This window comes from Myotis myotis, unplaced genomic scaffold (genome assembly GCF_014108235.1).
Source record: "Myotis myotis isolate mMyoMyo1 unplaced genomic scaffold, mMyoMyo1.p scaffold_m19_p_3, whole genome shotgun sequence".
NCBI lineage: Eukaryota > Metazoa > Chordata > Mammalia > Chiroptera > Vespertilionidae > Myotis > Myotis myotis.
This window is the reverse complement of record NW_023416335.1, coordinates 158645944-158673935: the sequence shown is the minus strand read 5'-3', so window position 1 is coordinate 158673935 and position 27992 is coordinate 158645944. Positions and strand designations below refer to the sequence as shown.

General features: G+C 49.0%; 1 protein-coding gene across 7 annotated transcripts in view; it reads right to left on the bottom strand.

Annotated features, from left to right (window-relative positions):
• Window positions 1–15612: 15612 nt before the first annotated feature.
• ITGA7 (integrin subunit alpha 7) overlaps window positions 15613–27992 on the bottom strand; it is a 30319-nt gene continuing 17939 nt past the window's right edge. For all 7 annotated transcript variants that reach the window (XM_036298357.1, XM_036298356.1, XM_036298354.1 and 4 more), the window contains 20 exons: window positions 27604–27811; window positions 27284–27477; window positions 26526–26614; window positions 26287–26414; window positions 26060–26155; window positions 25828–25889; window positions 25521–25690; window positions 24943–25092; window positions 23928–24043; window positions 23230–23422; window positions 23074–23154; window positions 22889–22968; window positions 22696–22770; window positions 22458–22560; window positions 21809–21985; window positions 21467–21607; window positions 19455–19568; window positions 18675–18773; window positions 18456–18581; window positions 15613–16291 (listed from right to left, as the gene is read on the bottom strand). In XM_036298357.1, the coding sequence (XP_036154250.1) occupies window positions 16061–16291; window positions 18456–18581; window positions 18675–18773; window positions 19455–19568; window positions 21467–21607; window positions 21809–21985; window positions 22458–22560; window positions 22696–22770; window positions 22889–22968; window positions 23074–23154; window positions 23230–23422; window positions 23928–24043; window positions 24943–25092; window positions 25521–25690; window positions 25828–25889; window positions 26060–26155; window positions 26287–26414; window positions 26526–26614; window positions 27284–27477; window positions 27604–27811 (2633 nt within the window). In that variant the 3' untranslated portion in view covers window positions 15613–16060. The remainder of the gene's footprint in view (window positions 16292–18455; window positions 18582–18674; window positions 18774–19454; window positions 19569–21466; window positions 21608–21808; window positions 21986–22457; window positions 22561–22695; window positions 22771–22888; window positions 22969–23073; window positions 23155–23229; window positions 23423–23927; window positions 24044–24942; window positions 25093–25520; window positions 25691–25827; window positions 25890–26059; window positions 26156–26286; window positions 26415–26525; window positions 26615–27283; window positions 27478–27603; window positions 27812–27992) is intronic.

Sequence of the window (27992 nt, the reverse complement as noted above, 5' to 3'; positions counted from 1 at the left end):
TAGATTGATGGTGATGGAGGAGTTGGAGGAAATAGAAAGTAACTGCTAATAGGCCTAGAGTTTCTTTTCGGGGTGATGAAAATATTCTAAAATGAATTATGACCACCTGGTGTGGCTCAGTTGGTTGGAGCATCCTCATGTACACCAAACCCACATCATGGGGGTTTGATTCCAGTCAGGACACCTACCCAGGGTTCAGGTTCAATCCCTAGTTGGGGCACGCACAGGAAGCAACTGATCCATGTTTCTCTCTCCCATCGATGTTTCTCTTTCTCTCTCTCTCTCTCTCTCTCTCTCTCTCTCTCTCTCTCTCTCATCAATAAAAAGTATATCCTCAGGTGAGGATTTTTTAAAATGATTTGTAGTGATAATGGCACAACACCACTGAATTGCATAATTTAAAGAGCTGGATTTTATGGTGTGTGAATTGTAAATTATATCTCAATGAAGCTATTACATTATAAACTGAGAGGGTGAAAGCTGGCCAAAAGAAAGGCATTTTCTCAACGAACTAGTGTTTATTATCAAACCCAAGGCTTCAATGCCCTACAAATAGAAGAAAAGAAGGGAGAAAAAGGTATAATAGAGACGGGTCGAGAGATCTGGGTCCCAGAATTAGTTCTGCCATTAACTTTGCATTTCTTTGGGCGAGACTTTTTACTTTCTGGGCTCCAATTTCTCGTCTGTCAAATGGGGAGGTGAGGAGAGACTGGATGGGCCTTAACCAGCCTCTAAGGCAGGGGTGGGCAAACTTTTTGACTCGAGGGCCACAATGGGTTCTTAAACTGGACTCAGAAGAAGGAGCTGCGGCCGTGTTTCCCGACGTTGCCATGATAACACTGCTGCTGGTGAAGGAGCAGAGGGGAGAGCAAGAGAACCCTCCACTCTTTCGGCTCCGCGGGCCGGATAAAACAGCCGAACGGGCCGGATCCGGCCCGCGGGCCGTAGTTTGCCCACGGCTGCTCTAAGGTCTCCTCCTCTCACATTTGTGTGATCTAAGGAGAGTGAGGTAAGAGAGGAAGCAGGTGACCCTCGGTGTCCTCACAACAGAGGGCAGTGCCCCTAGGCTTCGGGACCAGGCCAGAGACTGCCACTGAGGCAGGGAAGTCTCGGAGACCAGACTTTGGGGTCACAAGCACCTTAGCAGAAAGTCCCCCAGGTACGTAAGTGGTGGCTTCTCTTTTGGCAGAAGCTTCCCTCAGAGTCTTGGGGGCAGCTTGTCACAGACAGTCCCAAAGGCTCCACACCAGCTACACAGTGGCCAAAGGAAATTTATTTAGAGAAAAGAAAATTTTGTGAGCACAGAGTGACTTTCTGAGGATTAGTGAAGAGAGGGGAGTAGCCACGCCAAATGGGAGACAAAGGAGGAGCTTCAGAGCCCGACTAGGAAAGGAAGGGTGTTTCTGGTGGAGGAAAGGGCAGGTGTACAGAACTGGGACACGTGGGACAGATGCTGTCTGCCCCCATCTGGACAGAGTGAAACGTTTAGTTTATTTTAGTGAAGAATAGGGTGAGTTGGAAAAGTGGTGGGAAATGAGGTCAAGAGAGCAGTCATTCCTTAGCAAAGGTTCCTTTTCATTTTCATTTTCAAAAGAGCCATTAAAGAGTTTTGTTTTGTTTTTAGAAAGGTAAAACTTTCACATGCTACAAAAGGGACTATAGGAAAAATTATCTTCCACCCTAGTCTCCCAGTCACTCAGATCCCCTCTCTGGAGGCACTAAACTTCACATCACCAACCTCTTATGAATCCCCCTGGAGATGGGGAGTATCTGTGAATGAGCAGAGAGTGAATGAACAGGTAGCGCACACACCACGCAATTAGGTGCATATTCGTATGCACACATACATATTCCCCTTTCTTTACACAAATGGAAGTACATTGGACACACTATTCTGTACCTTGTTTTATTGGGTATAGCAGATAGTGCCAAAGGGTTCCAGAGTGGCTATATCAATTTACACTTCTGCCAGTAATATCTGGTTTTATGTCTCTTCTCGTTTATTCATTTATTCATTCAGATTATTATTGACTCACAGATTTTCTATTTTATTCAGTGGGTTGTAACCTAATTCCCTACTTACTTACAGTTTTATTGAGGTATAAGAATGTATAAGAATGAGTGGGAAACTAAGATGGCGACATAGATAAACACCGGGAAATTGCTGCCTCCCACAACAACTTCAAAAATACAACGAAAAGACAAAACAGACATCATCCAGAACTATAGGAAGGCTGGCTGAGTGTAAATTCTACAACTAGAAGAAAAGAGAAAAGCACACTGAGATTCAGAGGAGCTGCAGAAGTAAAGTGCAAAGGTACGGAGGCTTGAGCGCGCGCGTGATGGGGCTGGTACCTGAGGACGCGGCTGTCTTTTTTTTTATTATTATTATTAAATCTTTATTGGATTACTGGAAGATGGCGGCGGTATAGGCAGACGCGTCCCAGGTCGTGTCCCTGAGCAAATGGAGTGAGCAGCTGAAACTAGTAACATCCACCCCGAATTGGCGAAATTCCTCAGCTGGCAAGACGGTTTGCAGCCGGGAAGAGCAGAACTCCCCTGGAAAGGTAAAAAAACCAGGGATTTGGGCAGGAAAGTTTGCCAGACCTCTGAGCCCAGAGAGTCGGAGGGAGACCGCGTGGCAGACAGCCGCGTCCCCTGGGACAGGCACAGCCCCTAACGGGGGAAAGGAGAACCGCGGGATTCCTGGCGCCGCCGGGGGAATTGCGAGCTGGGTTCTGTGATCACGGAGGACTGAGCCTAAAGGGGGCAGCCTGAAGAGCTGACCAGACCATGCAGTCCCTGTAAGAGAAGAAGCTTACAGAAACCAAGCCTTCCCCGTTTCCGCGGCCGGCGTTTGTTTGTTTGTTTTCACTGAATCCTGTTCATGGGACATTTCGGATACAGACACTCACCTGTGCTGAAGAGAGGGAGAGTGTGCGGAGGAGTGGAATCTGGGGAGAGACTGAGGAGAGAAGGGGGGCCGGGAGAGGTGGCAGCGAATTGAGTGCTGAGACACCCCTGAGCCCAGGACTGAGGCAGCCATTCTCTCCAGAGAGTGAGACTCCTCCCCCCAGCCCCCAGGCAAGGAGCACAGCCACACCCAGATTCCACCCTGTAGGAGATCAAGGATTAAAATAACCTGATCAGTCCCTGGGAGTTAACAGGGTCTGGCCTATAGAGGGATTTTCAATCCCAGCAACAACACAGCACTGGTAACTCTTAGGCAGCCAGCTCTGGGCAGTGAACTTCCACTGGACAGAGAGGCCCTATAGCCTCAGAGGCCAACCCCAGAACACTGCCACCCAGAGGCTGACCCACAAACTGACTCTTTGCTAAACACAAAATAAGGCAGTCTGGGAAACAAATGCGGCTTGCTTTAAAATAAGGACTGTGATTTACAACACAGAGGAACAGGGTATCGCAGGGAAACTCAACACTCTCCTGAATACCTGGCAGGTCTAAGGCGAGCCACACTGAAGAATAGAAGAACCTTCACTACTGCAATATTTTTTTTTTCTTTTTTCACCTTTTAACTAAGAAACCAATTTTTTTTCTTTTTTTTTTTTCTTCTTCTTCTTTTTTTTTTTCCCTCTTCTTTTTTCCATCACCTGATTTTACCCTTTTAATTACTACCTTCTTATTTTTAACCAGCATTATTACTGCTACCATTTTACCATTTTTTTTTTAAGTGCCATTTTATTTTCTCTTTATTTTATTTTGGGATTAGTGTTCTCCATTCTATTTTCATCATTATATTATTGGTTGTTTCTAGTTTGCATTCATCTCCAGGGAGCTGTTGCTGGAATTTGTTGGGATTAATGGCTGTTCTATAGGCGTATTCTCCTCATATAAAAAAGTCTCTTCCCCTCTTCCACTTCATTCTCTCTTTTCGCTCTTTTTTTTTCTTTTCTTTTCTTTTCTCGCTTTTATTTTCCCCCCTCCTTTTTCCCAATTTTATTTTTGCACTCCTTTTTTTGGCCCCTAATTTTCTTTTCTTTTTTCTCTTTTCTCTTTTTCTCTTCCTTCTTCCTTATCCCCTAATTCTCTTAATTCAGGTGGTCACCTTTATTTGGGGTTATTAATATCGTGAATATATTTGTGTATAGTGCCTGGTACGTGGTGCCTTGTTGTGTTGTATTTTGTGCCTTTAAAACAACGCAGCAGATCCAAGCAACAACAACCTCCTGAGCACCACACCCTCTGCTGAGGAACAGCAGCTGTACGTGAAACCTTGCCCCACCAGCCAGAAGAGCCACCACAGCTGTGAACAGCACCCACCAGAGGAGCTGCTGCCAACTGAAGAGCAGCTGCTACCGCAACTGCCCGAAGAGCAACCACAGACCAAGGAGTCACTGCCACCAAGGGAGCAGCCACTGAACGACTCAACGTCTAGATATGTCAGCGAGATCAAACATGGGTAGACAAAGAAACCCCCAAAGGAAAGAGAAGGAGGACTCTCCAGAAAAGCAGCTAAGTAATACAGAGGCATGCAACATGACAGAAAAAGAATTCAGAATAAGGGTCCTAGAGTGCATAAACCGGATGGAGGGAAAAATCGACAACCTCTCCAAGAAGCAAGAAGAAACAGATGAAAAAATCGATAACATATGGAAGAAGCTAGAAGAAACAGATGAAAAAATCAACAACTTAAGTAAGACCCAAGAAGAAATGAAGAGTGATATAGCTGCAATGAAAAACTCCATTGAAAGTATCAACAGTAGACTAGGAGAAGTGGAGGACCGAATTAGTGATTTAGAAGACAAGGAAGCAAAACACACCCAAAACGTACTGCAATTGGAGAAAAAAATGAAAAGACAGGAGGAGAGCCTAAGGGAGCTTTGGGACAACATGAAACGAAACAACATACGAATAATAGGGGTACCAGAACAACAGAAGGATGAACAAGGATTAGAAAACCTATTAGAAGAAATAATATCAGAAAACTTCCCTGAGGTGGGGAAGAAAAAAGTCACACAAGCCCAGAGAGTCCCAAACAAGGTGAACCCAAAAAGACCCACACCAAGACACATCATAATTACCATGGCAAATGTTCAGGACAAAGAGAGAATCTTACAGGCTGCAAGAGAGAGACGGAAAGTTACATACAAGGGATCTCCCATTAGATTGTCAAATGATTTCTCAACAGAAACACATCAGGCCAGAAAAGAATGGACGGAAATTTACAAAGTGATGCAAAGCAAAGGACTGAATCCAAGAATACTCTATCCAGCAAGGCTATCATTCAAACTTGAAGGGGAAATAAGAAGCTTCACAGACAAAAAAAGGCTAAGGGAGTTTATCACCACCAAGCCAGCAATGCAAGGAATGCTAAAGGGACTGGTATAAAAATAAGAAATAAAAAGCTCAGAAAGAAAACAGCCACACAAAAACAGAAATGCCTACAAACAAGTACCTTTCAATAATAACTTTAAACGTAAACGGACTAAATGCTCCAAACAAAAGACATCGAGTGGCTGAATGGATAAAAAAACATGACCCATACATCTGCTGTCTACAAGAAACCCACCTCATTAGAAGGGACTCAAACAGACTGAAAGTGAAAGGATGGAAAAATATCTTTCAGGCAAATGGAAAGGAAAAGAAAGCTGGGGTAGCAATACTTATATCGGACAAAATAGACCTCAAAGTGAAGGCCATAACAAGAGATAAGGAAGGCCACTTCATAATACTAAAGGGACCAATACAACAAGAAGATATAACCCTGGTAAACATATATGCACCCAATGCAGGAGCACCCAAATTCATAAAAAAACTCCTGGAAGATATCAAAGGAGAGATCGACAACAATACAATCATAGTAGGGGACTTTAATACACCACTGACAGCACTGGATAAGTCCTCTAGACAAATAATCAGCAAAGATACAGCAATCCTAAATGACTCACTAGATCAGATGGACTTAATAGACATCTTCAGAACACTTCACCCGAAAGCCAGGGAATATACATTCTACTCAAATGCTCATAGGACATATTCAAAAATAGACCATATATTGGGTCACAAGCAAAGTATCCCCAAATTCAAGAAAATTGAAATCATAAAAAGCGTCTTCGCAGACCACGATGGCATAATATTAGAAATAAACTACAATAAAAACAACCCAAAATACTCAAACACCTGGAAGCTGAATAGCATGCTATTAAATATTGATTGGGTTACCAATGAAATCAAAGAAGAAATTCAAAACATCCTGGAAACTAATGACAATGAAAACACAACAATCCAAAACCTATGGGACACAATGAAAGCAGTCCTGAGAGGGAAGTTTATAGCTCTACAGGCCTATCTCAAAAAACAAGAACAAATGGTAGTAAATCATCTCTAACACTACAACTCAAAGAATTAGAAAGAGAGCAACAAGAAAACCCCAGAGTGAGCAGAAGGAAGGAGATAATAAAGATTAGAGCAGAAATAAATGACATAGAGACCAAAAAAACAATACAGAAAATCAATGAAACCAAGAGCTGGTTCTTTGAAAGGATAAACAAGATTGACAAACCTCTAGCCAGACTCACCAAGAAGCAAAGAGAGAGGACCCAAATAAACAAAATCAGAAACTATAGAGGCGAAATAACAACAGACCGCACAGAAATACAAATGATTGTTAAAAAATACTATGGACAGCTCTACTCCAACAAACTAGACAACCTGGGGGAAATGGACAAATTCCTAGAAAAATACAACATTCCAAAACTCAATCAGGAAGAATCTAAAAATCTCAACAGGCCAATAACTATGGAAGAAATTGAAGCAGTCATCAAAAAGCTTCCAGCAAACAAAAGCCCAGGACCAGACGGCTTCACAGGGGAGTTTTACCAAACATTCAAGGAAGAACTAAAACCTATCCTCCTCAGACTACTACAAAAAATCCAAGAGTAAGGACCACTTCCAAGCTCATTCTATGAAGCCAGCATCACCCTAATACCAAAACCAGGTAAAGACAACACAATGAAAGAGAATTACAGGCCAATATCCCTCATGAACATAGATGCCAAAATCCTCAACAAAATCTTAGCAAATCGGATCCAGCAGTACATCAGAAAGATCATACACCATGACCAAGTAGGATTTATCCCAGGGATGCAAGGATGGTACAATATCCGCAAATCAATAAACGTGATACATCACATAAACAAATTGAAAGAAAAAAACCACATGGTCATATCAATTGATGCAGAAAAAGCATTTGACAAAATTCAACACCCATTTTTGATAAAAGCTCTCAGCAAGGTGGGAGTAGAAGGATCATACCTCAACATAATAAAAGCCATATATGACAGGCCCACAGCCAACATCATACTCAATGGACAAAAACTAACACCATTTCCCCTAAGAACAGGAACAAGACAGGGATGCCCCCTCTCACCACTCCTGTTCAACATAGTACTGGAAGTGTTAGCCATTGCAATTCGGCAAGAAGAAGAAATAAAAGGCATCCAAATTGGAAAAGAGGAAGTAAAACTGTCCTTATTTGCAGACGACATGATATTATACATACAAAACCCTAGAGACTACATCAAAAAGCTACTAGACTTAATACATGAATTTGGCAATGTAGCAGGATACAAAATTAACCCCAAGAAATCTGAGGCATTTCTATACACCAATAGTGAACTTTCAGAAAGAGAGATTATAAAAACAATCCCGTTTACCATCGCACCAAAAAAATTAAGCTACCTAGGAATAAACTTAACTAAAGAGGTAAAAGACCTCTACTCAGAAAACTACAGGACGTTGAAAAAAGATATAGAGGAAGACATAAACAGATGGAAGAACATACCGTGTTCATGGATTGGTAGAATCAACATCATTAAAATGTCCATACTACCCAAAGCAATCTATAAATTCAACGCACTTCCCATTAAAATACCAACGGCATACTTCAGAGATCTAGAACGAACTCTCCAAAAATTCATCTGGAATAAAAAAAGACCCCGAATAGCTGCAGCAATCCTGAAAAAGAACAAAGTAGGTGGGATCTCAATACCAGATATCAAGATGTATTACAAAGCCATTGTTCTCAAAACTGCCTGGTACTGGCACAAGAATAGGCATATAGATCAATGGAATAGAATAGAGAACCCAGAAATCGGCCCGAACCAATATGCTCAATTAATATTTGACAAAGGAGGCAAGAACATACAATGGAGCCAAGATAGTCTCTTCAATAAATGGTGTTGGGAAAATTGGACAGATATATGCAAGAAAATGAAACTAGACCACCAACTTACACCATACACAAAAATAAACTCAAAATGGATAAAGGACTTAAATGTACGACAGGAAACCATAAAAATTCTAGAAGAATCCAAAGGAAACAAAATCTCAGACATATGCCGAAGCAATTTCTTCACTGATACAGCTCCTAGGGCACTTGAAACGAAAGAGAAAATGAACAAATGGGACTACATCAAAATAAAAAGCTTCTGCACAGCAAAAGAAACCATCAACAAAACAACGAGAAAACCCACTGTGTGGGAAAACATATTTGCCAATGTCATATCTGATAAGGGCCTAATCTCCAAAATTTATAGGGAACTCATACAACTTAACAAAAGGAAGATAAACAATCCAATCAAAAAATGGGCAAAGGACCTAAATAGACACCTTTCAAAAGAGGACATTCAGAAAGCCAAGAGACATATGAAAACATGCTCAAAGTCACTAATCATCCGAGAGATGCAAATCAAAACAACAATGAGGTACCATCTCACACCTGTCAGAATGGCTATCATCAACAAATCAACAAAAGACAAGTGCTGGAGAGGATGTGGAGAAAAAGGAACACTTGTGCACTGCTGGTGGGAATGCAGACTGGTGCAGCCACTATGGAAGACAGTATGGAGTTTCCTTAAAAAACTGAAAATGGAACTCCCATTTGACCCTGTGCTCCCACTTCTAGGAATATATCCCAAGAAACCAGAAACACCAATCAGAAAGGATATATGCACCCCTATGTTCATAGCAGCACAATTCACCATAGCTAAGATCTGGAAACAGCCTAAGTGCCCATCAGTAGATGAATGGATCAGAAAACTGTGGTACATCTACACGATGGAATACTATGCTGCTCTAAAAAGGAAGGAACTCTTACCATTTGCAACGTCATGGATGGAACTGGAGAGCATTATGCTAAGTGAAATAAGCCAGTCAATGAAGGAAAAATACCACATGATCTCACTCATTCATGGATAATAGAGACCATTATAAACTTTTGAACAATAATAGATACAGAGGCAGAGCTGCCTCAAACAGATTGTCAAACTGCAGCAGGAAGGCCGGGGAGGGTTGGGGGGCAGGAGGTAGGGGGGTAAGAGATCAACTAAAGGACTTGTATGCATGCATATAAGCATAACCAGTGGACATAAGACATTGGGGGATAGGGGAGGCTAGGGGACTGTCTAGGGCGGGGGGATAAAATGGACACATATGTAATACCCTTTGTAATACTTTAAGCAATAAAAAATAAAAAAAAATAAAAAATCTTTATTGTTCAAATTATTACATTTGTTCCTCTTTTCCCCCCCCCATAAATCCCCTCCTCCCAATTCCCGCCCCACCCTCCGCCCTCACTCCCCACCCACTGTCCTCATCCATAGGTGCACGATTTTTGTCCAGTCTCTTCCCGCATCTCCCACACCCCTTTCCCCCTCAAGAATAGTCAGTCCATTCCCTTTCTATGTCCCTGATTCTATTATAATCACCAGTTCATTCTGTTCATCAGATTATTTATTCACTTGATTCTTAGATTCACTTGTTGATAGATGCATATTTGTTGTTCATAATTTGTATCTTTACCTTTTTCTTCCTCTTCCTCTTCTTAAAGGATACCTTTCAGCATTTCATATAATCCTGGTTTGGTGGTGATGAACTCCTTTAGCTTTTCCTTATCTGTGAAGCTCTTTATCTGACCTTCAATTCTGAATGATAGCTTTGCTGGATAAAGTAATCTTGGTTGTAGGTTCTTGCTATTCATCACTTTGAATATTTCTTGCCACTCCCTTCTGACCTGCAAAGTTTCTGTTGAAAAATCAGCTGACAGTCGTATGGGTATTCCCTTGTAGGTAACTGAGTTTCTTTCTCTTGCTGTTTTTAAGACTCTCTCTTTATCTTTTGCTCTTGGCATTTTAATTGTGATGTGTCTTGGTGTGGTCCTCTTTGGATTCCTTTTGTTTGGGGTTCTCCGCGCTTCTTGGACCTGTAAGTCCATTTCTTTCACCAGGTGGGGGAAGTTTTCTGTCATTATTTCTTCAAATAGGTTTTCAATATCTTGCTCTCTCTCATCTTCTGGCACCCCTATAATTCTGATGTTGGTACGCTTGAAGCTGTCCCAGAGGCTCCTTACACTATCCTCGCATTTTTGGATTCTTTTTTCATTTTGCTTTTCCGGTTGAGTGTTTTTTGCTTCCTCGCATTTCAAATCATTGACTTGATTCTTGCGCTCCTCTGTTCTGCTGTCAGGAGTCTGTATAATATTCGTTATTTCAGTCCGTGTATGCTTAATTTCTAGTTGGTTCCCCAATATAAGATCGAGGGTCTTATTAGTTTTCTTGTAGATCTCATTAAGTTTATCGGCGGCTTCTAAACAGTTCTTGAGAGACCTTAAAAGTGTGGTTCTGAACTCTATATCTTCCATTGACAATTTTGTCCTGTTTCTTTGTCTCCGCATTTTGTTATGCTTCCTTGGTGCACCCCCTAGTGGTCTTTGTGCGCAGTCTTATAGTTAAACCTTGATTGTTGTAGCTAATTCCAGGGAGGGTTTGACCTCCAGGCCAAGTGGCTATGAGAATCAGCTGTGTCAGCAGTGAGAGAACTTCTGTCCTCTAGGGAGGTGCTAATCTAGCCTTTGCCTGAGGCTATCCGGCAAATGCCTCTGTGCAGGGCTTAGGCGGGGCGGGTGGCACAGGATCAACAGGGTGGGCCGGAGAGAGCAGTTATGGCGGCTCTCAGTCCTGTCCCCAGGGGCTCTGCCTCTCTGAGTCCCAGCACCCACTGCAAAGCTCGGAGAGAAAGCTGCACTCGCTCTGACCGAAGCCAGACAGTCCCGCTTCTCCCGTTTGAGTCTGGGTCCCTAAAGACTCGCCTGTATCTGGAGCTCAGAGTCTGTGACTCCCTCCAGATTGAAAAGGCCAACCGCACCCTCTGCCGCCAGCCCGCTCCATGCACTCCACACCTCAGAACTTGACTTCAGCACTGCGCCTCCTCTGAGTGTCCGAATGCGTTTCTCTTTCCTCCTAGTTGTAGGACTTCCACTCAGCCAGCGTTCCTGTGGTTCTGGGTGATGTCCGTTCCGTCTTTTAGTTTCACTTTTGAAGTAGTTGTTCAAAGCAGCAAACTCCGGCGTTAACCTATGCCGCCATCTTGGTTCTCCCTGGGTTGTGATCGCGGCTGTCTTTTTGAATTGGGAGGGAGTCACAAGCTCCCGACTGCTCTGAACTCCAGTTCCGGGAAGTCTCTGGGGACCCAGGACTCATACGGGGAGAAACTGGACTGTCTGGCAGCAGGCAGAACTCTGAACTTGAGGGCGGCTTTCCCTCAGAGGTGCTTGCAGCAATTATCGGGACACTGAGACGCGCGGCCCCTTAGGGCAGGGCTGAGGACCAGCCATAGCTGCTTGCTCCGCCCTTTGATTCCCTGAGATCCTGCCCCACCCAGGCTGCGGCAGAGGCTTTTGCATATGAATTCCCTGGCCCTTTGCAACCTGAAAATTACCTAACAAATTGCAGCTGGGCCAAGACAGACCCAGAACTTCCAAGAGAAGGCCCAAGGCCCCACAGCAGCTTGCATTGCTTCACAGCTGGGCCTCATCAGGGCACCTCCAAACTCCAAAAAACGAAGGGGAATCTGCAGTTCTCTTCATAACTCCTGCTGGGTAACCTCAGGCAGAGGCTAAATTAGCACCTCCTTAGATCCAAGAGCCAGTGTGCCCAGTGGTCAGAGTGGGACCATCCAGATTACAACTCCTCAGATCCATAAGGAACACACTCAGGGGGCAGACTCAGTGAACACCAAAGCCCCACTGAAGCAAGTCTTGCTCCAGAAGGGTGTCTTCAGCACAGAAGTTCTCCCACTGCAGACACAGCTGATTCTCACTGCCAACTGGCCTGGAGGTCAATTCCTCCCAGTGATCCTACAACAATCAAAGCATAACTACAACAAGACTGTGCACAAAGCCCACAAGGGGGTGCACCAAGAGTGTACACCTCAGGAAACTGGGGAGGCTGAGCCACTGGGCCCTACAGGACACCTAGCACACAAAACCACTCTCCCAATACAGGGAAGCATAAAAAATGCGGAGACAAAGAAACAGGTCACAAATGACAGAAATGGAGGAAAGGAAATGACTGGATATAGAGTTCAAGGCCACGTTTATAAGGTTTTTCAAGAATTTTATGGAAACCGCCGATAAATTTAGTGAGACCCTGGAGGATATGAAAAAAGACCAACTAGAAATTAAGCATACACTGACTTAAATAAAGAATAATATACAGAGATCCAACAGCAGACAAGAGGATCCCAAGAATCAAGTCAAAGATTTGAAATACAAAGAAACAAAAAATACCCAACTGAAAAAGAAAAAAGAAAAAAGATTCCAAAAATATGAAGATAGTGTAAGGAGCCTCTGGGACAACTTCAAGCGTACCAACATCAGAATTATAGGGGTACCAGAAGGAGAGAGAGGGCAAGATATTGAAAACCTATTTGAAGAAACAATGACAGAAAACTTCCCCTACCTGGTCAAAGAAATAGACTTACAAGTCCAGGAAGCGCAGAGAACCCCAAACAAAAGGAATCCAAAGAGGACCACACCAAGACACATCATAATTAAAATGCCAAGAGCAAAAGACAAAGAGAGAATCTTAAAAGCAGCAAGAGAAAGACAGTCAGTTACCTACAAGGGAGTACCCATATGACTGTCAGCTGATTCCTCAACAGAAACCATGCAGGCCAGAAGAGAGTGGCAAGAAATATTCAAAGTGATGAATAGCAAGAACCTACAACCAAGATTACTTTATCCAGCAAAGCTATCATTCAGAATAGAAGGTCAGATAAAGAGCTTCACAGATAAGAAAAAGCTAAAGGAGTTTATCACCACCAAACCAGCATTATACGAAATGCTGAAAGGTATTCTTTAAGAAGAGGAAGAAGAAAAAGGAACTCTTACCATTTGCCACAGCATGGATGGAACTGGAGACCGGATAAATACCACATGATCTCACTCATTTGTGGAATATAATGAACAACATAAACTGATGAACAAGGACTGATCCAGAGACGGAGAGGCATTGATTGGACTGTCGGGCCTTGGAGGGAAGGTAGGGGAGGGTGGGGGTAAGGGGGAAAGATCAACCAAAGGACTTATATGCAAGCATATAGGCCTAACCAATGGACACAGACAACGGGGGGGGGGGGGGGTTTAGGGCATGAGGGGAGGGGGGGTAGGGGGCAACATGGGGACAAGGACACATATGTAATATCTTAATCAACAAAAAATATATTTTAAAAAAATCAAATTTAAAAAACAAATAAACAAAATAAAAATTTTTTTTAAAAAAAAGAAGAAGTGTATATTTATGGTGTACAACTAGATGAATTTTGACCTATGTATACACCTGTGAATATATCACCCCAATCCAGATAATGAACATGTCTATTACCTATGAAAGTTCCTTGTGCCTATTTGTGACCCATTCTTCCCTCTTCCATCCCCATCCTCAGGTAACCACTGGTCTGCTTTCTGTCATTTGCATTTTGTAGAATTTCATATAAATGGAATCCTACAGCCCTGGCTGGTTTGCTCAGTGGTTAGAGTGTTGTCCCACGGACTGAAGGGTCATGGGTTCAATTCCCAGTCAGGGGTATGTACATCGGTTGCAGGCTTCATCCCCAACCCAGGTAAGGGCATGTGTGGGAGGCAACCAATCAATGTGTCTCTCTCACATCGCTGTTTCTCTCTCTCTCCCTCCCCCTCCCTTCCTTCCACTCTCTCTAAAAACCAATGGGAAAATATCCTCAGGTTGGGGTTTTAAAAAAAATTGGGCAAAGGACCTAAATAGACACTTCTTCAAAGAGGACATACAGATGGCCAAGAGACACATGAAAAAATGCTCAAAGTCACTAATGATGCAGGGTGATGCAAATTTAACAACACCTGTCAGAATGGCTACCATCAACAAATCAACAAGCGACATGTGCTGGTGAGGATGTGGAGAAAGGGAACCCTCATGCACTGCCAGTGGGAATGCAGACTGGTGCAACCACTGTGGAAAATAGTATGGAGTTTCCTCAAAAAACTAAAACTGAAACTTCCATTTGACCCAGTAATCCCACTTTGAGGAATATAATCTAAGAAGCCAGACACACCAATCAGAAGGAATATATGCAGCCCTATGTTCATAGTAGCAGTATTTACAATAGATAAGATCTGGGAATACCCTCCAAGTGCCCATCAGTGGATGAAAAAGCTGCAGTGCATTTACATAATGGAATACTATGCAGCTATAAAAAAGGGGGGATCTGTTATCCTTTGAGACAGCATGGAGAAACCTGGAGAGTATTATACTAAGCAAAATAAGAAAGACAAGTATCACATGATCTCACTCATATGTGGAATCTAATGAACAAAATAAACTGATGAACAAAATAGATCCAGAGACATGGAAGCATGGAACAGAATGATGAATCTCAAAGGTAAGGGGGAGGTGGGAAGAGATTAACCAAAGAATTTATATGTAGATATGCATAACCCATGGACACAGACAATATGAGGTAGGCCTGGAGAGGGGATGGGTATGGGGTGTAGGGTGTCATTGGGGTTTCACCCCCATTTTCACGTGGGGGACATCTATAATATTTTCAACAATAATTTTTTAAAATAGTTCCTTTTATTGCTGAGTGATAGTCCATTGTATGAATGTACCACAGATTATTTATCTATTCAGCCATCAAACAAACCAAATGATAGGCACATAGGTTGTTTCCAGTTTTTGTCTATCCTATATAATAAAAGCCTAATATGCTAAGTGTCCGGTCATTCGTTCAACCAATCAAAGCATAATATGCTAATGATATGCTAAGGCTGCTCAACCGCTCGCTATGACGTGCACTGACCATGAGGGGGCAAATGCTCTGACTGGTAGGTTAGCTTACTGCTGGGATCCAGCTAATCAGGACTGAGTGAGATGGGCCAGACATGCCCTGGAGCCCTTCTGCGGTCCCTCCCCGGCTGGCCAACCTCCCACATCCCTCCCCAACCCTGATCATGCATCGGTGGGGTCCCTTAGCCTGGCCTGAGCCCTCTCACAATCCAGGACCCCTCAGGGGATGTCGGAGAGCCAGTTTTGGCCCAATCCCGCAGGCCAGGCCGAGGGACCGCACTGGTGCACGAATTCGTGCACCGGGCCTCTAGTTACATCCTCTGAGACCACATCCATGCCCCTCCAGGATCTGGTCACAAAATTCAGGATACATGCATCGTTGCCAGGCCCCCAACCTCCCACCCAATGCCACCTTCGTCCTGAGCTGTGGGGGTCAGAGAGAATCAGGCCTTGAGGGTGAGGGAGCAGAACTCAGCAAAGAGGCCAGAGGTTTGTTCCAAATATTTTTTTAATAAATAAACAAAATCCACTAGATTGATGCATCAAACTAAGGTCAGAGGAGAGGGGAAACGAGGGAGGGAAGAGCCCCTGAGTCAACAATGCCACCTCCTCCCCAACCTTCTGGGCTAAGGCACTTTTGGGGAGACAGGTCCTTGGGGTCCTGTTATACTAGGGGAATGGGAGCGGGAGAGATTAGCCTCATCTTGAATCAGGACATTGCCGCCCTTCTCACCCTACCCCGCAACCCTATTCCTGATTTCCCCTCTCCTCTCACAGTGTTCTAAGGGGAAGTTTTGGGAGGAGAGGTCTATGCCTCTGAGGAAACAGATCCTGAAAATCCTGCTGGGACACCAGCAGCCCACTCTGCCCTCTTCATCCTGAGGCGCCATCTCTGGGGAAGGGATGGAGGGGACACGGCCACGCTGGGACCCAGGAGGCTATGCAGTGCCTGGCACAGGGTGCCCATCGGAGCCCAGCTCGGGGTGCCCGTCAGCAGCCAGGATGGGGTGTGCATCGGGGCTCTCCCGCCGGGGGCTGCCCCAGTTGTTCCTCAGAATGGTGCCCGTCTTTTCCTCCTTGAACTGCTGTCGGTCTTCTCGCGGGATCTTTACCGCATGGTACTGGGGCACGGTGGCCTCGGGGTACCGCGCCCGCTTGAAGAATCCCATCTGTGAGAACACCAGGCCAGACGTGAGGAGGCTGCAGGGCTGAGGTGCCGGGGCAGATGCCCAGCACCGCCCAGCTCCTGGCTCCACCACCCCTGGGACGGAAAGAACCAAGTGCAGCAGGAAGGAGCCGGGGGAGCAGCCCCCACAGTGCCCCCGTCAGTGCTCAGTGCCCAGGTTCTCGTTTACAGCAAGAGAAAGACCAAGGGGGCCCAAGGAGCAAGACCACAGACATCTCCCTTGGTACCTGAAGGAGGGGTTGAAGGTGGGACATCAGGACTGCTGACCCCAAAGGTCCCCCAGCACAAGCTTTTCAGGAGACCCACTAGCATTGCCCAGGACACAAACGAAATCTGAGGGAAAGCGCGGCTTCCTAGAGCCCTGCGCACTCCGAAGTGGCTCCTCTGAAGCCATGTACATGTACAGCCTGTGTCCTCACTGGCAGCACCCCCTTAGGACAGGGCCTTCTGTCCATGAACTTGGTGACCCAGCCCTTCCCTAAATCCTGAACATGCTACACTCACACTCGGGACTGCCAGAGCCTGGGACATGCTCAGACTGCACGGTACCTCCTTGCATGTTTGTCTCTGCACTTCATGCCCAAGAAAAGGCATGCATGGCACCTCCCTGCACTCCACATGCTCACACTGCAAGACCCCACCCAGCCCTCTGTGCATGCCCCCGGCTGTGTGTACTCACTCATAAAGCTCATCCTTACATTATCTTCCACCCCAGGTCCTAGGACTCACCCCACCCTCATGCAATCTCATTTCTTCACCCTGAATGTTCCAGAATGCTGGGCACGCTACTAACACTCACTCACACACACATACACACACACACACACACACACACACACACACACACATATTTGTACACACGCACACACACACATGCACACAAACAAAAATTACCCCACAGTCCCTGGACCCCCAACTTCCACAGCCGAGGGCTGCACGGCCAGACGGGCCCGGTGATAGTTAGTGGGAAAAGATGAGTTCTGGCTGCTCCGACGGAAGAAGCCACACTGGGATGTCAAGGGAGGAGGGGAGCAGATGAGGGGGAGACAGGAGACTGAGGAAGGGTGGGGCTGTCTCTGCTCTGCCCCTTCTGGGGGAGCGGGAAGCCGGGATCCTGGCGCCAGTTTCATGAGGGCAGCAATCTCCCCCAAGGACGACCAGCTTCCCACAGTGGGTGCCACTCCAGAGGGCCTGGTCCCCTGATGACTCCCATTGGTCAAAGGGTGAGTTTGGTCTGTGACTGGCTGGGGCTGGGATGGGAGGCTGTTCCCCACAGAGCCCGAGGACAGCGCAGCTCCATAGAGTCCCGCTGTGGCATGTGGGTTCGGGTATGACCTGCACCGAGTGTGCTTTGATGTGGAGCCCCAGACACAAATTTGATTCTGTCTATACTCTGTGTCTCCAAGAATGTCCACGGGGAACATGGTATGTGGAGGCTCCAAGTTCAGCCCTAGGGGCAGTTTCCTGGGATAGTTCCCCAGGCTGTTGGCCTTCATGGCCGGTTTCCTTCCCAGCCTCACCCTGCCAGCTCTAATTAAGCCAGACCACACTTCCCTGCCTCCATGGCCCCCACCCCGCCTCACCTCCCACATCCAGATCCTACTACCCCACCTTCTTCTCGCAGTGGTTCTCCACCTTCCTAATGCCGCGACCCTTTCATACAGTTCCTTTAATGCAGTCGTGTTGTGGTGACCCCCAACCATAACATTATTTTCATTGCTACTTCATAACTGTAATTTTGCTACTGTAATGAATCATAATGTAAATATCTGATATGCAGGATGTATTTTGAGGGGTCGCGACCCACAGGTTGAGAACCGCTGTAAGGCCTGGCTCCTGGGCCTCCTGCCCGCAAGCCATTTCTCCTCAGAACTCCCACTGCACTTTCTTGACTGACTGCCCATCCTTGACTGCAAGGCTCCCCTCCCTCACTAGACTGTCAAATCCCTGAGGACAAGATCTGCATCTGACTTGTCTCTGAACCGTCCAGGACCTGACAGAGTCCCTGGCACAAGCAGGGCAGGTGCTCGGTGCAGATTTGCTGAGTAAATGAAGTGGGTGGGTGAGGACCACGCAGGAAAGGCCACCTCCTTGCCAGGGAAGCCCAGCCCCCCCCCCCCCCCCGCCCCATCCTCCCCAAGCCGCACCTTCCATAGGAGCAGCACCAGCAGCGCCAGCACCAGCAGCCCCGCCAGGACAGCCAGGAGGATGACCCACCAGGGGACTCCCTCTGCCACCACGGCCACGGGGTCCAAGTACACCATCACTGGAATCTGGGGAGCGAGGGGTTAATGGAGCAAGAGCTGGGGCAGCAGGAGAGAAGAGCTCCTCCACCCCCACCTCCAGCCCTGCGGCTCACGGCTCACCACTGTGGAGGCATCTCTGAGCACCAGGTTCTTGATGGAAGACTTCACGGTGATGTTGGCTCGGACAATCACTTCCAGGGACTTCACAGCTGAGTACTCCTAAGGGAGCAGGGAAGCAGGCCCTCCTCCTAAATGCCCCCGTCCCCTCACCCCCGCCCCCAGCTCCTGAAATTATAGAATGGTGCCCAACACAGAGCGTGTTTCTGCCTGTCTAGGTTTAAGAGTGTGCTGCAGCCCAGCCGGTGTGGCTCAGTGGTTGAGCACCAACCTATGAACCAGGAAGTCACAGTTCGATTCCCGGTCAGGGCACATGCCCGGGTTGCAGGCTTAATCCCCAGCGGGGGGCGTGCAGGAGGCAGCCGATCAATGATTCTCTGTCATCATTGATGTTTCTATCTCTCTCTCTCTCCCTTCCTCTCTGAAGTCAATAAAAGATTTTTTTTAAAAAAAAAAGAGTGTGCTGCCCGACTAGCATGGCTCAGTGATTGAGTGTTGACCTATGAACCAGGAGGTCACAGTTCAATTCCTGTTCAGGACATATGCCCGGGTTGTGGACTCCATCCTCAGGCATGAGGAGGCAGCCAATCAATGATTCTCTCTCATCATTGATGTTTCTAGCTCTCTCTCCCTCTTCCTTTCTCTATGAAATTAATAAAAATATATTTAAAATTTTAAAAAGAGTGTGCTGCATTTGGAAAGAGAAGAGGTAGAAGAGAAGTGAGTCCTGGAGGGGCTGCCGGGGAAGAGGACGCCCAGTCCAAGCCCTAGTCACACTCTCACCTCCAGGAAGGTGCTGTTCCAGAGGCGGCCCCAGACATGCAGCACAGCCGCGCGGTCGAAGCTGTAGAGTGGGCAGCTGAACAACACGCAGTTGGCGGTGCCCCGGGCGCAGTCCTGGGGACCAGACGGACAGGGCTTTGAGCTGCTGAGCCTGCCCAGGGCCCGGTATCCTCACAAATGCAGTCACACAGACAGAGTCTGCCCGGAGCCTCATCCATCCCTCCATGAGCCTCCACATCTTGGACCCCTTTTCTCCTTGCTCCTCACCCATATCTCTATTTTCATGACCAGGCCTCAAACTTCCCTCCTCCAGGAAGTCTTCCCAGACTAACCCTAACCCAAACCTGGGCTATTTGGCTTTGAAATGCATGGGGAGCAGGGCGAAGGGCTCTTCCTTGACAGCAGCAGGCAGATTAGCTTCCCCAGTTGATGTTGATGTGACCTAATGTTGGTCCCATTAATTGAGCACCTACTACCTGCCAGGTACTTATCTCATTTAAGCTTTACAACTATCCTGCAAGATGCATATTATCATCATCCCCATTTTTCAAATTAGAAAATTGAGGCTCAAAGTGTCCAGGTGACCTACCTTAGGTCCCAGAACTAGCAAACTGGTAAGTGGTGAAGCTCATATTTGAACCCAGGTCCATTATGGGCAAAGCCGTACTCCTACACTAAGCCCAACTCACTGACAGGAGAGGAGGCTGGGGGACTCAGGCCCTGCTCCTTCCAGGCCTGACCCATATCCACTTGCCTAACTTCACCTAATGGTCTACTTGCCTGAAAACATACTCAACACACTTCAGAGACAGCAGAATGGCTTGAGAGTGTTTGAATTCTGTCAGTTGTCTTTCATTTGGCTACTTTAGAGCAAATCAAGAACCCTCGGTCAATGTGTCTAAAAACAAGGCCTTAATTTTAAGTTAAAGAATTAATTTCAAAGTTCTGAATAAAAAAGGAGTTCTTTCGGAGGAAATTAGCCTCATGGAGAAGGTCAGACCACCCATACAACAGGGAAACAGCAGTTGCCTTATCCCCAGGCACCTTCTTTTGCCTCAGGCCTGCTCTCGGGGGAGCAGGGGAGCAGAGGGCCAGGAGGCACAGGGTGTCAGTGGAGCTCCCTCCCAGACCAATGAAGCCAGAGCTGGCCCAACTGCTGACATTCCCCTGCAAACAGTCTTCCACTCCTTGCCTCCACACCTGGCTTCACCTCCTGGCAACTGGACAAATACCCCCTTAATCGTGCTCCCCCCACACTCTCACTGCAGCACCGTTCTCAAGGGGTGAGCATAGAGAATATGCCAATTTGCTCCATAAATCCACTTAAAGAACAAAACTTTGTAAAACAAGCAGGAAAGGGGGGGCAAAACTGCTCAAAAGGGATAGACTTAATGAATCACACATAATACACTATCGTTTTAATTATTAGAACTTCTTAAAACTTAAAATGCTTTGGACATTGTAAAAATCAAACAGGCTTTCTTACACAAATTGACTTTTTTGTCCTAAAAGACTTCAAAAGAACAACAAACAGATTTCAAAGGTAGCTAAAACCACCCTATGAAATGTTATCTTTGGGCCCAGCTGGCGTGGCTCAGTGGTTGAGCATCAACCTGTGAACCAGGAGGTCACAGCTTGATTCCAGTCAGGGCACATGCCAGGGTTGGGGGGTTCGATCCCCAATGGGGGGGCATGCAGGAGGCAGCCAATCAATGATTCTCTCTCATCATTGATGTTTCTATCTCTCCCTCTTCCTTCCTCTCTGAAATCAATAAAAATATTTTTTTAAAAACTAAAGTGCTATCTTTGGTATAAATGTGAGGAGCACCGAATGCACAGCCAACTGCCCCGCGCTCCAGTAAGCACTTGGCAGGTGTGCGGGACTGTCCATCAGCCCTCAGCAGGCCAGCCTCCCGGGACACCCACCACGCTGAGTGAAGCGCCATGCCTCAGCATCCTCTGTCACACCCCCACACCCCTATTCTGCCTGCACACATCTGCCCTGCCCTCACCAGGGTGATGTTTTTCTTCTTCTCAGCAGAGGACACTGGCCACCAGGATGTGCTAGGCTCCTGCTGCTCAGGAGGCACCTGCTGCTCCGGCTGCTCTGGCTGCTCCAGCTCTCGACGCCTCCTGTCCCTGCTGTCCACATCCTGGATGTGGGGAAAGGGGCCCGGTGAGTGTCCCTCCAAATACAGCAATCCTGAGATGGCATCTCCTCCCCACTGCCTTCCTCCTGGTCCCCCCACCCCCCCACACACACACACACACATATACATGCCCACCCCCATGACACACTTCCCGAAGTCTGACCCCCCCACACCCTGCCTCACAGCCCCGCCACCCTGCCTCACCAGGTGGAGGATGTTGGGCCTGGGGGAACAGAGTCCCTTCTGCCCAGGGCCCTGCCCGCCCTCCAGCTCCACCCGCATGGGGTACAGCAGCCACTTCCCGTTGGCAATCTCGTGGGGCCACATGATGTTGAGGAAGGCAGAGCCAAGGGTGTTGAGTGACTGGCCCTGGTTGGAGACCTGTGGCACAGAGAATGTGAAGGGAGGGAGCTGGTTTCTGAGCGGCCCTAAATCACAGAGATGGAGGGGGTAGGGTCGAGGGGAGGGCCTCGGGAAGCACAGTTTCAACAAAGATTCAGGATCTGAGACCCCACTAGGCACCACTCTATGCCAACCCCAAACCCAGGAAAACCTGGGGAGGTCCCTGGGAGGTGTGGGAAGCCCCAGAGCAGAGCTCTGAGGAGAGACATCAGCCCTCCCCCCATGTTCCCATCCTCCAGCTGAGGCCCCAGACAGACAAGCTTCCCAGGGCTCTCATGGCCTCCCGTCAGAGATGACCAGGAATCGCCTGCCCACAGCTGAGGTCCAGGAGCAGGGGGAGGCCTCGAACTCTCCATACAGTGGAAGACCCCACCCTTGACACCTGTCTCAGACACTTCTCTGTGCCAAGAAGGGAGGGCGACCATGAGGGACCAGATACCAGGACACTCACCGTGACCTCATACTTGACCTTGCTGCCCACATCCCGCTCAGACCGCATGGCACTTTCCCCCCGCACCACGCCGGAGAAGAAGAGCTGCTGGGGAATGGCCACCCTAGAGAAGAGGAGTCAAATGGGGACTGAGGAGGCCTGAGGCCTGACGGAGGGTCAGGAGGCAGAGCCCAGGCCTGGGCTTGGGAGTGGCAACGCCTGCCCCTCCAGCACAGGTGCCCACTGGGGCCGGGCTTACCCCGTAATGGACAGTGGCAGCTCAATGAAGACATTGGCCCGGGTAGAGACGGGGTGCAGCTCCTGCTCGCTGATCCTGGTGTGTGGGCAAAGGCAGGAGTGGGCACGGGCACCACCTCAAGGGTGAGTCCCTTCTAGGTAGACATCAATTCCACTGCTCCCAACCTTACCCACCCCAGCCCCAGCAGGCTTACGTGGACAATAGCAGCTCCACCTCCAGCTCTGTGGTCTCAATGGTGATTCCTGAGGTGCTGAGGATGAGGTAGAAGGCGATCTAGGCCAATGGTGGAGTGGGATTAGAGTCAAGGGAAGCCAGGAACTTGAGGAGGGGTCAGGGGTTAGAGGTCACTCAGATAGGGATAAGGGCAGATGTGCCAACCTGGGCATCTCTCTTCATGGGGTTCCCCAGCTCACACTCAACACGGGAGGCATTCTCATTGGACAGGCACAGGGGCTTCTCCTGGAGTGGGGAGAGGAGAGGTCAGTTTGGGTTAATGCAGACCCCCAAGACCATGCCCCCTGCCCCGGTCCTCACCGCAGGATCCAGGGCCCGCACTCCTGAGTAGTGCAGAGAGTCAGGGAGGCTGACCAGCAGCTGGGCTTCATGAGCATCATCCCCATCAGCCTGGGGCTGTGCTGGGTCCGAGGGAAAATTGGTGACCTTCAGCTCCAGGCCGATGAATGGCTGCCCACTCAGTGCAAACAGGGCCGTTGTCCCATCCACATCCCTAGAGGGTCAGATCCCACTCACTCTAAGATCAGAAAATCTCCCCCTGCCTCGCCCACTCCTGCCTCCCTCCCCCAGTGAATGCCACTGGCCTCCACTCCCTGAGCCTCTGCTCCCACCAGTCCAAGCCTCAGTCCTCCCCATGTTCCAGAGATCCAGGATGGGAGCCAGGGGACCTTCGTTCTGATCCCAGCTCCACCACTGACTCACCTTGGGCAAGTAACCCCTGAACCGCTCTAGGCCTCTGTTCTCCATCTATGCAGTGGGACTAATAATAATTCCTACCTCACAGGGTTGGGAAGGACTGCTAGTCCTTGCACGGTAGCTCCTGTGCCCCATCACTGACCCTCATCTGCAGTCTTCTGAATCATCAGCAGGTCTCCCCCAGCCTTCCAGCCTCCCGCTGCAGGCTCAGCCCCTCCCTTTGCCTGGCCCTCCTGAAGGAGCTTCCTTCCGTTCCTTGAACTCTTGCCTGCCCACCCCACCTGCCCCCTTGCCCCCCTCACATGGGCAGAGGCTGGAACTCCGTGTCGCTGACCCGGGCACAGAAGCGGGCGTGGACCAGCTGCAGATTGCTCTGGCAGATCTTATCTTCGCCACAGCCTTGCTTCAGGAAGTGGACCTGGGGAGAGATTTTTTCTTTTTTTGTTTTGTTTTCTTGTATTTGTTTTATTGATTTTAGAGAGAGGAAGATGAGAGAGGGGGGGGGGGGTTGCCTCCGGCAGGTGTCCCAACCAGGCATTAAACCCTCAACCTGGGCATATGCCCTGACCAGGAATTGAACCCGCCACCATTTTGTGTACCAGATGACGCTCCAGCAAACTGAGCACATTGCCCAGGGCTGGGAAGAGATTTGAGGAGAGGGTCATTCCTAGGGGACAAGAAAGGGTGCAAATGTGTCACCAAGGCATATGGTGGGGTCGAGTATCACAGGATTACACAACCTGGGTTCAACTCCCAGATCTGCTGCTTGCTGCCTGTGTGGTATTGAGCTGGTCAGCTAACCACACTGAGCTGTGCCCTCTCAGTACAACGGTGGGAGTACTGTGATGCTGCAGTAGACACTAGCAGGCTGGTCCACTGCAAGGCCCTCTCTCCCCAGCCTTCCTTGCAGGTAACTGAGTTCCAAATTCGGAAGGTGACGAGAACGTGAAGAGTGACACTTCCAGGCTGTCCACGAGAACCACACGAGGAGCTGTGTGCTCGCCCTCCCGGCTGAGCAGGACGGAGGTGACCTTAAGGGCCTTGGGAGCCACATTTGAAAATGGCAGACCCACATCAGCCTGGGCCCCTGAATGACCCGTAGAATCAAAGAGCACCGCTCCCTCTGACTAGGAACACATGACCCTTTGGGCCATTCTCCACTCGGAGGTCTAGTTGTTACAGCACCTGGAGACATGAGGAGCTGCTGGGACACACGTGAAGGAACTCGGCGAGCTCTGAGCGAGTGTCACTGATGAGGGGCTATGATCACTGCTCCTCCCAGCAACTTTTTCTGGCTAAATCAAAACCCATGCTCACCTCTGCTCGGTGGGTGCTGGGCTGGTGGGCATTGAGGATGGGGGCCACTGGGGGCAGCCCCTGGCCAGGAACCTGTCGCCGAAGCCGAGGGGTCTGCAGACTATAGGACAGGGTCACCACAATGGCCCGAAGCTTGTCTTTGACATTCTCCTGGAAAGGGGAAAGATGAAATGAATACAAGAACAATCCCCAGGCCATAGCCTTGACCAAAGCCCCACCCAGATCTAGGACAAATTCTTAAACTTGGAAAGAAGTTTAGGGAGATGAAGGAGAAAAGTGGAGAGCTGAGCAAGAAGGAAGAGTGACTAGGGTGGAAAAGGGAAGAGACCCAGGATTTAGGGCTTTGAGGACCAGATGTGACAATGGACCCTGCCATCTCCATCTCCAGGGAGTACAGAACTTGGCAGGAGACAGAAGAAGGCAACAGGTGAGGAGGAGGTCAGCCCATAAGGGAGGCTTCCCAGAAGTCCAGATCTCAGGACTAGGTGTGCGTGTGTTAGGGAAGAAGCTAAGAGGAATCCAGGAGAAGAGATCATGCCATGACCATGACCCTCAGTGGCCAAGGGGTCAGTGTCCACCTGTAACTGAAACATGGTGTCTCCGCAGACTCGGTCATGCTGGTGTTTCAGCCACACGGTGCCTGAGGCCTGGTGCTTCAGGTCATCTGGGCCACGGCTCAGGAAGGTCACACGGGGAACCTGGCCCCGGAGCCTTCGGTCTGTGTCCCCGTCTAGCACATAATTCAGGGCTTTGGCAAGTGGGGAGAGGAGAGGAGACAGTGAGCTAGGGAACTGCTTCAATCTGACCCTGTTCCCAGGGGCCCATCTCTCCACCTTGGAGTGACCCGACCAAAGAGGTGGGAGGTGGGAAGGGGACCTCACTCACCCACAATAGGGCTGTAGCTGCTGGGGGTTGCCATATAGCTGAAACAGACTCTTATGTCCACACTGTGGGGGGCAAAGGGTAGCTGATGGGCCAAGGCCCCACCCCCACCCTGCCCACTCCAGACCCAGTCTCAGCCCCCAGTGCCAAACTAGGCAGAGAAATGGAGAAGGGAGAGGGGCCTGGAGGCCCTGAAGTCCCCACCCCTCCTCCCTCCCCTTGGATCCAGCCTCACCAGACCAAGTGGCCGCCAGCACAGTTGGGCTGTTCTAGGTCAATGGCTCGTGGAGCAATGATGACCTCGTGGGAGACATGGAGGACAGGTCTGGCCCTGGGGAATGGGGAGTTGAGGGCACAAAGAACGTGAGAAGATTGGGCTGGGAAATGGGAGGGGGCTCTTCAGTATCAGATTTGGGGTGAGCGGGGCTTATGTCCTCAGGAAGGGAGAAGACAGGAGCTCACCTGAAGAGCACAGCAGTGTCGGCCAGGGAGCCCACCAGCAGGTCAGGGTAATGGTTCCCATCCACGTCCAGGCCGCCCGACAGAGAGTAGCCGAAACTCTTCAGGCTCACGGCCTCGCCCTCCAGCACCTGCAGGTCCTGACTGTCAGCCAGCACCCCGCCTCCCCTCTTCCCCTGCCCTCTGTTGCTATGCCCCTTATGGCACCCTCACCCACTCCCTCATCCCAACAAGCCCCTCACCTGGGAAGGTTTGATGACAACCCCCAGGCTGCTCCCATGGTAGATAAAGACTTTCCCATCCCCATCAAAGGGAGCGCCCACTGCGATATCTGTGCGAGCAGAAAAGGCAGTCAGACTGTGGGGGCAGGGGTGATGGGGTCCAGACCCCAACGTTCCCTCCGTCACTCAGTTCCATACCATATGTGTTCTATTTCATTGAGAAGCCACTGAGTCCCAGGCACCTTACACACCTCACAGCTCATTTTTTAAATATATATTTTATTGATCTCAGAGAAGAAGAGAGAGGGAGAGAGAGACAGAAACATCAATGATGAGAGAGAATCATTGATCGGCTGCCTCCTGCACACCCCGCACTGGGGATCGAGCCTGCAACCCAGGCATGTGCCCCGACCTGGAATCAAGCTGTGACCTTCTGGCTCATAGGTCAAGGCTCAACCGCTAAACCACACCGGCCGGGCCTCACACCTCATTTTTTAAACCTCTCAGCTACTCTCTGCAAATATTACTAGCTCAGAAAGGTTAGGTAACTTGCCCAAAGTCATAAAGCTGGTAAATGATAACGTTCAGGTGTGAGCCCATGTGGCTTCTCTCCCTGAGCCCTCAAAAGACCTCCCCTTGGGGGGAAATGGGCAACATCTGTAATCGTGTCAACAACAACAACAAAAAGAAAGAAAGAGAAGCCCTCGCCTGACCTCTGAGGCACCTCCCTGCCCCTGCCCTTCCCCTCCCTCTCCTGAGCCCTCCAGTTCCCGTCACACCTGGGAAGCCATCGTGGTTGAGGTCCCCGAGGACAGCCAGGCTGATCCCAAACATGGAGTCGGGGGAGCCACAGAGCCGGAGCGGGGAGACCTCAGCCCAGTGACCCCCCTGGTTCATGTACACATACACAGCACCCCCCAGCTCTTCTTGGCGCTCAAAGAAGTAGGGGGCACCCACTACCAGGTCTGCCCAACTATGGAGAAAGAACGACAGTCAGTGTGGGGTCCTGCCCAGCCAGGGAAGTCAGGAGGAGATGCCAGAGGCCCCTCGGACCTTCTGGACCCAGCTCCCCCGGCTCCACCCCCGGCCGCCCACTCACCCGTCATTGTTGAGATCAGCCACGGCCAGCGAGTAGCCAAAGCCGGAGGTCAGGCGCTCCCCTGACAGCATAACTTCGGGCACCAGGCGACTGGCACTGTCTTTGCGCAGAATGACCACAGCCCCCTTGTGGTTTGCGCGAGGGGCCCCTGCGACGAAGCTCAGTTCCTCTGCGCGCACCAGGCCCTTCCCCGAATCGATGGAGAAACCTGGGCAGGTGTGACCTCCCAGTGAGCTCAAGAGCCAGGGCGAGTCACAGCCCCCCACCTCCTCTCCTCACGGGTCTGGAGCCAGAGACGGAGCCCCCCTCCAAGTTATCACCGCCACAGCTAGACTGCTCCGCCCCTCCAGAGGCCTCACAGCCCCCCACCCACCCAGAGACTGGAGTCT